We start from the raw sequence: 11,758 nt of genomic DNA on the forward strand, positions 1-11,758 counted from the left end.
GGGTATCACTCTGCTGATTCCCCCCCCTTTCTCTCTCTCTCTCTCTCTCTCTCTCTCTCTCTCTCTCTCTCTCTCTCTCTCTCTCTCTCTCTCTCTGTGTGTGTGTGTGTGTGTGTGTGTGTGTGTGTGTGTGTGTGTGTGTGTGTGTGTGTGTGTGTGTGCATTTATGTGTGTGTGAGTGCGTATTTGATAATAACAAAAATGATAATGATGATGACAATGATCGTGATAATCATAATAATGATGATAATAATAATAATAATAGTAATAATGAAAATACTAATAATAATAATAATAATAATAATAATAATAATAATAATAATAATAATAATAATAATGATAATAATAATAATAATGATGATGATGATAATAAAATAATATTTTTTAAAATAATAACGTTATTCAGAATTTTTCTTGCAACATTACATTTAAAAATCCATATGATGTAGGTACTAACGTACATACAACATTTTAACCCTTTCACTACGATGACGCCTATGTGGGCGTCATGAAGCCCCAGTAGTAAATACGGTGACGCCTACGTAGACGTCATATTTTTTTTTCTGAGCTTTCTTCAGTTCAGTTGTCCCGTATAGTGTGTTGGATACCAACTACACACGCCGTATGCTGTCCTTGAAATCCTAGTGCTCCTCCCACCATCCTTGTCTCCACCAATCACTAAAGATAAGCTACATGACGTCCCGCCTTGTGTCTAAAATTACCCAATGGCATAGACTGTTCCCATCTCTCTCTCTCTCTCTCTCTCTCTCTCTCTCTCTCTCTCTCTCTCTCTCTCTCTCTCTCTCTCTCTCTCTCTCTCTCCGAAGAGAGAAGCGTCCACTTTCCTCTTCGAAGACGACATAGTGACTAAAAAATAGCAGCATAATACACAAAGACGACAAGTATGACAAGCTTGCACAAGTTTCCCCCGCTCGGGCGCGCGGCACTACCACCTGTATATCATACAGGCGGGCTTTTTTAACATCCGGCGCGAAGGGGTTTTAAGCATACACCCAAACCCATGGCGTTATCTTGCAATTTGTTATTGTAGTTGCTAGATGACGCCAGATTAATTTAGTAGATGAGTCTGGATAGTCAGGCAGCTCCTTATGTAATTTTCTCTTCAGAGTTTGTTTTCCTTACCAGCTAGCAGGTCACATTTTTTGACTCACACCTTGTACCTAATCACTACATGTTACATATACATAAAAAAGATAAAGCGAAACAAAATGAGTTTGAGCATCCTAAAGTTAGATTTACATAGAGATAGAAAGTAATTAGTTCTCAAATAGCGATACTCTTCTCAACTGCATTGTTAGTTCTGAGTCATTAGAGAAATTTAAAAGAAGATTAAGCAAATGTAAGGATGAAGATGATTGGTGGAAAAGGTAGGCGTGTCATAACATACATACTGCGACGTGTAGCTTGGTTTCTAAATGATTCCTTTATTTTTCCACACATCCACAAAAAAGAAAACATACATACTTATTTGAAGGGAAACGTCATGTTTCGCATTTCATTAGGGCTAAGATAGAGTGTTTACCTTGGCACTTAGGAAACAAGTGGATGTTCTTTTTTTCTTTGGGCCGTGGCCAGGATATGAACCCATGCTTATTTTACTTATCTATCTATTTATCTATCTTTATACATGTGTATATATATATATATATATATATATATAGAGAGAGAGAGAGAGAGAGAGAGAGAGAGAGAGAGAGAGAGAGAGAGAGAGAGAGAGAGAGAGAGAGAGAGAGAGAGAGAGAGAGAGAGAGAGAGAGAGAGAAATAAATATACATTTTTTATCCATATTGGCTAAACTATACGGCTCCGACTATCGATCCTGTTGAGAAATTAATTGTTCTCCTCCATTAGCGCAAAGCCCATAGACATTCTAGCAGTTTCCTTTTTGTACAGTTCGTTCTCCGGGCTTAGGTCGTATGGGTGGGATGGAGGCTGTAGACGGCCGGAGCTCGGAATGAGGTTCTCCCAGTAATCCCGTCCAGCTCTGTAAACAACTCTGTGTCACTCGAAGTAAAGCAGAGTTTAATAGCAGGCCTAGTATTATGTGTATTTGATGTGCTGAAACAACATGCGAGAGGGAGAAAATAACTTAGAAAAAAAAATCTGATGGGGAACGAAAATATTGACCAATTGCCTTTCAACATACCCATGTGATCTCATATAAGGACGTTTTGATACAAAAAACTCGTTTGGCTTTGTCTTTTCTAATTTCCTGTCTTCTGCCTTCAAGATACCCCACACCAAGTTACTACGCTCTGTGTCCGCTGAATGCATTCATAGAATATCTGTCCTTGTATGAAGTACTCTTCGCATGTTTGGAGGGGCCCCATTCACAGTTTTATTAGACGGTGAAATCAAAAGCTTTTCATCTCATTAACTCCCGTCCTCTGACTGACTGTCTTCAGCCTCTTTTTCAACGCCGAAATGTTGCATCTCTTGTTATCTTTTATCGCTATTTTTAATGCTAACTGGTCTACTGATCTTGCTAACTACATGCCTCCCCTCCTCCTGCGGCCTTGCTGCACAAGGCTTTCATCTTCCTCTCATCCCTATTCTGTCCAACTTTCTAATGCAAGAGTTAACAAGTACTCTCAATCATTCATACCATTTTCTGGTAAACTCTGGAACTCCCTGCCTGTTTCTGTATTTCCATCCTCCTACGACTTGACTTCTTTAAAGAGGGAGGTTCCAAACTTTCGGCTAATTATTTTAGGAGCTTTAAGGGAGCTGGCATTCAAGTGGGACTTTTTTTTAACATTTTGTTGCCCTTGGCTGGACTCCCCTTTTGCGTAAAAAAGAGTGTCAAAATCTTGTAGGGAAATATTTTCTAAAGAGAGACATAAATATTTGGGATTGTCACATTCCTATGATCACAACCAACTTTTTAAAAATTTTCTTTAGAATAGTAACTGATCGAGATAGCCTAGATATAGTACATGCGCCATAATATTCATTGCAATGGTAAAAATTGTTCAGTTTGGGGTCAATGTCACTATTGAAAAGCGGCAGTCCATTTTAGTTCACTTGTAGGTGTTTACATTATTAAGTAATTCGATGTAATTTAGGTACCACGAATATTATGAGAGCTCAGCAATAATTTATGGCGCCATGTAGAATACTGGTGAAACACCCAACTGAGTAACTCTTACAACACTTGTAATATTTTTAAGGCATATGATCATGTATTATGTACATCCTTGCTCACCTTTTTCTAAGAAATTCATTGTAGCTTGTCTCCAGATTTTTCCCCCAAGGCTTATGCTTTTCGCTGGCTAATGGCATCTTGCCTCTTTCCTCAGCCAATTCCTCTGCTATAGCGCGGATGTGGTAAGGCTCGAAACCACAGCAGCCACCGATATAGCGAACCCCAAGGTTGTAGACGGCGCGAGCGTAGCGGTGGACGTCAAATCTGGTCACCACTCGAGGCTCTAAAGCTGCAGGAAAAGCTATACGTTTTGATTTAATCACTAACCACACACACACACACACACACACACACACACACACACACACACACACACACACACACACACTTGGCATGCACCATAGTTGCGGTAGGATCTGATCTGCTTTGGGCTTCAGTCAGTTCAATACTTACCGAACGGGAACTCCGGGCAGGAGAGATAACCATACTTGCCGGCCCCCGGGCAAAAGAAACCATTAGGCTGAGTCATAAGGAAAGGAGAGAGGCCAGCGTCGTCCAGTGCAATCTTCATTTCTTTGATGGTGTTCACTGTCTCATCAGGGTCAAACATGCAGTTCACACCCACTGCGGATCAACCAACACAGTACAATTAGTAGTGATGTCAGAAACAGAAAATAAATTTTAGTCAATAGGAAGGAATTTTAAGTTGGTCTTAGTCTTCATGTCAGAATTCCTATCAGTTCTTATCTTTGCTATTCTTTTAAGTATCTCAGCGCTCTGGCTTTATTGTTTTGTCCTCTGCTGTTGCACTTACCTACTTTAGCTCCTGCTTTAGCCATTCTTACGGCACATTCCCCTGCAGGGACACCATTAAGGTCACCTTTTCCACCTATGCCCATTGTAGCAGCTACCTCCAACCCCGTCTTGAGAGCTTCCTCGATGGCCCATTCCATCTCTTCCACGTGAAAATATAACTGCAAGAATCATTTGATTATTAAAATCTACTTTTATTAATATTTTGATATTGTTCTGTAAAGTTCCGGTGACAATCTACGAATGTGATTCACTGGTATTGGCAGTGGAAGTCATAAACAAATTTACCTCAGCAATGAGGAAGTCAACCTTGTTTTTGGTAAACAACTCAAGTTGACTCCTTATCTGGGCCTGAACAGCGGCCTTGCCCTTTCCATCTTTATAAGAGGCACACTTTGTGATGCTACCCGCTATCAGGACGTCTCCCTTTTTGGCCACCTCTTCCGCTATACGACAAGCTTTATCAGCAATCTGTTGGCACTGATCCACAAAAATTAAAAAAAATAAATAAATGTTATTTATTGTAACTCGAACTTTATGGAGATTTCAGTCATTTTCTTATATGAGAAATTCTCACCGAGATTGTATTTTTTCCTAATGCTCTTGTCAGTTTATCTTGGGTGCCGTTGTAAGTAAATGTTTGTATCACGTCACTGCCTGCTCTCAGAAATTCCCGTTGCAACTGTTTAACTGTTGAAAGATTTGTTATACAATACAGATTAGCACTACAGAATGTGCACAGTGTTACCTCCTCTCATCAAATTCTCTGCAAAACTTCTGAGATACAATGAATGTAAAAGACCCACGTGTGTAACGATTCACCTTCACTCATCAACTCACCAGCCTCGGGATGCTCCACCACTACTTCTGGGGTCCATTTTCCAGCGTCCACGTATCCTCGTCTCTCCAGTGCAAATATCACCCCTCCGTCACCCACAACCACCCCATCTCGGAGGCGCTCCTAACAAACCCTATAGAACAAAACTGATGTATCAGGAGAAATAAACTTTTATTTTCAACTTCGGTAGAAAGCCAAATATAATATATTTTGGTAAATAAATTTCTGAATATAAATCTGGACCATTTTGAATAAGAAAATTACAATACAAGGATGTTCACTCTATCTATTTAATAAAATAGCTGTTTAGTAAAGAAGATGCATGATGCTAGAAATGTTGTAATCATTTATGTTATGAAGATTAATCAAAAAGGGCATAAGGGAAAATTTCAAAATAAATAAATGCTTACACACGGTCACTATATATGTACTGGTAGACACAAAATGCGCAGTTAAAAAAAAAAAAAAGAAAGAAAACATCTTTTACGAGCTTGAGAAGATTTTTACAAAAGAGCATTATCACTTCACAATGTAGCAGTTCTGCGAGATTAGCACTATTTTTTCCTTAAAAAGATAAATAAATAAAAATAAAAAAAACCTATAGAGAACAATAATTAATAAACAGTTTTATTTTTTAATCCTATTAACATTCCACAATGACTAATGCCTTATCTTTGTTGTATCATTTCATGTAGTTTCAGATGAAAATTTAAATCATATATATATATATATATAACTTTGGAGACAAAGCAGGTACGATAAATAGCAGCCAAATCATTATGAATGAGGTTCAAAGTTACTTATGTGAAAAAGAGACATTGAATAATATTTGCATGGAACATGAGTTCTATCTTAAACAAATTATTCACCCATCCTATTCCTATCATTCATAGGAAATAGTGCCCTTTAAACTTTCTATTCTATCGATTTTCAAGCTCATGACTCTACTGCTACTTTTCGTATGTACACACAATTCATAACGTATTAAACATTTCGCGAGGAGAAACAATAGAATGCCCAGCTTCTAATTTTTCTGCTGTTTCAGTATGGGATTGGGTAAACATTTAGTTGTCTCAAGATTCACTTTCGTCATATATTCACACGACACGACCTTCTGGACAGCTCATTTATCTCCTCTCCTTTAGTTACATTTCATATTTTCCTATCAACTGCTCTCTTCTAATCAGTTACCTGTAGTATATTTATCTTCTCCATATCGTTAATTGTTATCTTCTGTCAGTACTTTACTCGCATTGCTCTTCTTATCTTGATAGATGCATGCCTTTTTTTCATCCACAGCCTAGCTGCATAAAGCTTTCTACTTTGCCTCGCCCCTATTAATTTCCCTAATGCAAGAGTTAACCGGTAGTCTCTATCATTCATCACCTTCATTAATAATTTCTCGAACCCACAGCCTGTTTCTACATACTATGTAGTTATTATGTAAGAGGGAAGAAATGGACAAGGACAACAAAGTGATTAGACAAAAAGGGCCGCTGAGATGCTAGTCCCTGAACAAGGTTAAAAGAGTGAGGCAAAAAATTAAGATAAATGTCATGAAACTCTCCTTCAAATAACTGTAGGTCTTATGCAGATGAAAATACAATATCAAGTTGGGAGTTCCAGAGTTTACCAGAGAAAGGGATGAATGACAGATAGTACTCGTTAACTCTTCAATTAGATAGATGGACAGAATAGGGGTGAGAGATAAAACGAGTCTTGTCCACCGAGCGGGAAGAGAGGAGGCACGCAGTTGGATATATCAAAAGAGCAGTTGACATGAAAATAGCGATAGAACATAACAAAAGATCCAACATTTCTGTGGTGAGAAAGAGGCTGAAGACAGTTATTCAGAGAAGAGGAGTTGAGAAGCGCAGTACAAGTGGAATAATATATATATATATATATATATATATATATATATATATATATATATATATATATATATATATATATATATATATATATATATATATATATATATATATATATATATATATATATATATATATATATATATATACTATGTACTGCTCTTCTCAATAACTCTCTCTGAATAACTCTCTTCTCTCTCTCTCTCTCTCTCTCTCTCTCTCTCTCTCTCTCTCTCTCTCTCTCTCTCTCAACTATTTATAATAATGACAAAAAGCAATAGAATCAATACTATATATGGCATTAGAGAAAATAACAGTACAGTTGAAGCCTCATTTAACAGTCATATTTCGTGACACCTCCCTCGAAACGAACAATGTATATTTTACTTGAGAGAGAGAGAGAGAGAGAGAGAGAGAGAGAGAGAGAGAGAGAGAGAGAGAGAGAGAGAGAGAGAGAGAGAGAATGCATGATTCGTCATCTGTGACATTGACGTGATTCGAGATAAAAATTTTAACACTTATAAAGTATTTATCAAATTTTGACCACTCAGTTTAATACTCTATGATTACACAGCAAAGGTAACTATTGTGATAACACGAGTCTAACATGTTATGTTGCTCATTTTGCTTCATTTTTGTGTCAAAAGGATTGCTTTATAATGCACAGAAGGGCATAGGCATCCTCATTTATGTGAGTGATTGGGGTACCTATATTTTTTACCGTATTTCCCTGCGAATAGGGCGCCAGAAAGAGTGGTTGACCTGTTAGGATTCTAGGTCACGCACAGTCGTACCTGCTAACTTTTAATCCCGCAGTAAGAAGTCAAGGCGTGAAACTAGAAATCCCAATGTCTCCAATTCACTGGAAAAGAGCCTTTTTTACATGAGAGACGAGTACACTAGCTTTTTTGTATTTATCAACCATTTATTTATTTACTTAGTGTGCTGTGGGGAGGATAGCGTATCGGGGGAAAAGTAAGCTTGGAGTCTGACCTAAGCCAACGAAAACAAAGAATGAAAAAGAAAGGCCCAAAAGAATAGCCGAAACGATTATTCAAAATTTGAGATACGTTTTCAAACCAGCTCGAAACAGTTACAATCAAATGTACAGTAGGAGAAAATACAGAAACAAGTATGGGGGAGCTCTAGAGTTTATCAATGAGATGGGCGAATAACTGGGAATACTGATAATCTTTTCTATCATTGCATCAAGTAAAGGAGCAAAGTGCTTATACCTGTTCGACCAATTAAATGTTATAATGATTAATTTCAGATAATCATTATCAGTGAAAATTACGCTTTCGAGTAATAAAGAAACCCAAAATGCTCTTAATGTATTTTTCAGTCACATTTATTTCCTATTGGATGTTGTCGTTTAAAACTTGTCTATGGGGACTATTAGAGAAGGAATGAGCTCCGCGTACTGTTATATATTTATCTCATTTAATTTCTGATTAGCTTATTGCTGACGTTGATTAAACATTACCTTCTTGTTCATTATTTGTCTGTGAACGATGAGCAACGATGAAGATTGCCAGAATGTACTGCTAGACCTGCTTATCTGAAACCCTGAGTGGCAGTACTGACAGAAAAGTGTCTCTCTAGTTAATGATAGCAACCATGAATTAGAAAATATGTGCCAGTTTTCACCAGATTGCAGAATAAGGAATATACTTTCTTGCTAAGTTAGACATGTACTTTTGTGTAACCATGACAGCTGTTTTGCAGTAATCTTATCGTTTTAATATTCTCTCTCTCTCTCTCTCTCTCTCTCTCTCTCTCTCTCTCTCTCTCTCTCTCTCTCTCTCTCTCTCTCTCTCTCTCTCTCTCTCTCTCTCCTGAGTAGCTTTAAGATAAAGCCAACAGTGTTCAGAAGACGAAAAGAAAGCAAATAGAATAATTGGATTAATTGGCAGGTCTTTACAATTGAAATCTTAAGATACAATCATCACTTCGTATAGTTCTTTGATCGGTCCCCTTTTCGAATATTGCGTTCAAATATTATGCCGCTTTTGTAAAGAATAAGTTAATGCATTACAATGATTTCAGCGCAGAGTAACAAAAATTATCCCAAACTTAAGAAACAAATCACGCGAAGAGCGTCTTAAATATTATTCCCGTTAACAAAATAGAAAACTAAGAGCCGAGCTAATACATGTGTTTAAAATCATCAAAGGAATTGATAACATGGATTGCCATAAACATTTCATGTTTTTCACACTACACTCGAGGAAACGGCTGCAAAATTGTTAGCAAATTTTATAACTCTTATGAATCAATTACTTTTCCACTGCGTAGTTAGTCCTCGAGACGTAAAAGACTGCAGCACCGAAGAAACTTTTAAACGCCGTCTTGACAAACATCATGCATCCAATAAGGTGTGTTAATTAAAGATCAACTTCTTCGTCTACAAGACTTAGGAGCATCCTATTTCATCTTTTTTTCATTCTTTCGTATACAATTTTCCTCGGACTTTTCCTTTTGTAACCCAGTAAGATATTTGTTCACGACCATTTTTTTTCTGTACTGGATATGCCGGAAGGAGTTCAGGGTGGGGAGAGAGCGTTCTGCTTTGCTGTCCTTTACTTCTACAGGTCACCTTGTGAGGACCACAATGTCTGTTTTGACCTTTGTTTTTATTATTTTTTTATCCAACAGGGGAAGAACCGGGGAAGAGCAAAAACACGATTAAACAAAAAGGCCCACTTAGATGCTACTTCCCGAACAGGGTCAAGAGAGTGAGGCAAAATAATAAGATAAATGTATCGAAACCTCCCTCTCAAATGAGCGTAGATTATATGTAAATGAGAATCAGGTAGGGAGCTTCAGAGTTCACCAGAGAAACTCATGAATGGCGGAGAATATTGGTTAATTCTTCCATTAGAGAAGTGGATAGAATAGAAGTGAGAGAAACTAAGAATTCCTTCTGCAGCGTTGCCGCGGGAGGAGGGAAGACATGCATTTAATAAGATCAAAGCAGTTGGCAGGAAAACAGTGTTAGAAGATAGAACGAGATACAACATTGCGGCGGTGAGAAAGAGGCTGAAGACAATCAGTCAGAGGTGAAGAATTTGTAAGACGAAAAACTTGATTTCACTTTGTGTAATTAAACAATATGAATGGAACTTCCCCATTCATACCAAGAATACTCCCTACATGAGCGGATAAGGCCGCTGTATTGAGTTAGCAGTTGTGGAGGTGAGAAAAACTGGCGGAGACGACTCAGAATATATAACTCTCTCTCTCTCTCTCTCTCTCTCTCTCTCTCTCTCTCTCTCTCTCTCTCTCTCTCTCTCTCTCTCTCTCTCTCTCTCTCTCTCTCTCTCTCTCTCTCTCTCTCTCTCTCTCTCTCTCTCTCTCTCTCTCTCTGATGTTACCCTATCAATCTACTTGTTTGTAAATTCAGCGATATCGCTGCTCTTCCCATTACTTAAATCATTATACCGAATATAATACAAAGGACATTTCCACGAATTGCCTCTCCTCACCCAGATTTGAAACTACTCCCATGTCGCTTGGTTGATAAGTAATTAATTAGGTTTATTGATCATTACAATTGAATCAATCAATAGAATCACGAAATTTTATTGTACTCAAAATCTACCTACTTGTATAAGATATGGCCATTCGCGTCGTTCCTTGTGGGTGGGTGGTATAGCGGTATGTGGGAGAGGGGACAAACCAGGAAGGCGGATGTGAGGAAAAAGCGACAACAAAGCCAGTTTGATTTCGAGCACCATCACGGAACACACCTGTGTTCTCGACACGAAGCAGTTTTATTTGCTTTACCCTCTAGGCAAGTAATGTGCTTCAGGAGTGAAGATAGGTCTATAAGACATCACTTAGAAACAGAATCCTTTTTCACTGTTAATGTGACATTTGAGTGAAAAAAGTAAAACTCCAAGTATAAAAGATCATAAGTACTTGCCCCTGACGCGGTAGGAAGGTCGCTACAAGGAAACCATGATATTACAAAATCATCACCGGATCATCAGGTCTAGTGGTGTTAGCTCCGTCAACATACTCCTAAGCTTTCTCATTGGCTTTGTTGTTGCCCAGGTAAGCTTCTGTATCCAAGGGTTTCTGTTCTCTTTTTGTGTGTTAGCATGCATTAGGAAAAAGTAGCTACGCATCCACTGCTATCCACTACCATGTGCATGCCTGATGTTTACTTGCTGTTTCCCATATTTTTTTTTATTCTTAATAATCAATTTCTATCATGTGTATTTGCGTTTGTGGCAGTGAAGAATCAGTTTGCTTTCCTTTTAATACCACAATGAAGATTATTACTAAGAATGATAATGACTTGCCTCCTAACCAACATATAATTTTGGGTTATGATTAAGTAGGCATGGCTAACAAATTTTGAATATGGATATTTCCAAAGTAGAGTCACATTAAACATTAAATTTTAAACAAAGATAACTATTTTTATGTTTCGCTTAATTATATTATTTACAGCTTTCATAGGATTCCAGTTTATTTTATTTTGATTTTATACAGAGGAGCCTGTTCAGTGATTTCAAAATAAGATATTGGAAACGAAGCGAAAGGAGTTATATTAATCACTGAGTGACACATTTCACATGAATGCATTGGGAAATATTTCATTCTTTAATGCGGTCTTTGGTTCATATTCTGTAATATTTTTGCATCCCAACTCCAGCACTAGATGTAATTTTTTTTTTTAAGTTGTATGAATTTCTACGATGTTTTCACGATTCCAGTGACTGATTAGCTCTAGTAATATACGAAACACACTATAGAACCCGACTTGTCATCTCTGTGGCCTTTGAAGATAGCCGTGGCGATAGATCAAAGTGCTTCTTAATACGGGCCTAAGTAAGTACTACTGTTTCAGGTTGAAGGAATCCTCACTGAAGGTGGACCACACGTAGACCTTCCCCTTCAGAGCAGCGGTACGTATTAAGCCAACAGCGGGTTATTGCCTGAGCTTATAGTGCAAAGACAGAAACTACTGAATGCATGTCAAATAAAGCAAAATACACTGTGTCAATCATAATCGATAATGGCCATGTGTAGTGAGAAGGAATTAACCATCGTACC

General features: G+C 37.7%; 2 protein-coding genes across 3 annotated transcripts in view; one reads left to right on the plus strand and one right to left on the minus strand.

Annotated features, from left to right (window-relative positions):
- Positions 1–886: 886 nt before the first annotated feature.
- LOC123504421 (S-methylmethionine--homocysteine S-methyltransferase BHMT2-like) lies at positions 887–10,201 on the minus strand. Its single transcript, XM_045254931.1, has 8 exons — positions 10,136–10,201; positions 4,820–4,940; positions 4,557–4,669; positions 4,268–4,459; positions 3,981–4,140; positions 3,620–3,790; positions 3,227–3,455; positions 887–2,005 (listed from the first exon to the last, which is right to left on the minus strand). The coding sequence occupies exons 1-8, from the start codon at positions 10,199–10,201 to the stop codon at positions 1,852–1,854; spliced, it is 1,206 nt and encodes a 401-aa protein (XP_045110866.1). The 3' UTR covers positions 887–1,851.
- A 216-nt stretch (positions 10,202–10,417) lies between these two features.
- Positions 10,418–11,758, plus strand: part of LOC123504390 (chymotrypsin-like protease CTRL-1) — a 14,800-nt gene continuing 13,459 nt past the window's right edge. For both annotated transcript variants that reach the window (XM_045254844.1, XM_045254845.1), the window contains exons 1-2: positions 10,418–10,750; positions 11,553–11,610. In XM_045254844.1, coding sequence (XP_045110779.1) covers positions 10,655–10,750; positions 11,553–11,610 — 154 coding nt within the window. In that variant the 5' untranslated portion in view covers positions 10,418–10,654. The remainder of the gene's footprint in view (positions 10,751–11,552; positions 11,611–11,758) is intronic.

The sequence above is a fragment of the Portunus trituberculatus genome, chromosome 16 (assembly GCF_017591435.1).
Source record: "Portunus trituberculatus isolate SZX2019 chromosome 16, ASM1759143v1, whole genome shotgun sequence".
Lineage (NCBI taxonomy): Eukaryota > Metazoa > Arthropoda > Malacostraca > Decapoda > Portunidae > Portunus > Portunus trituberculatus.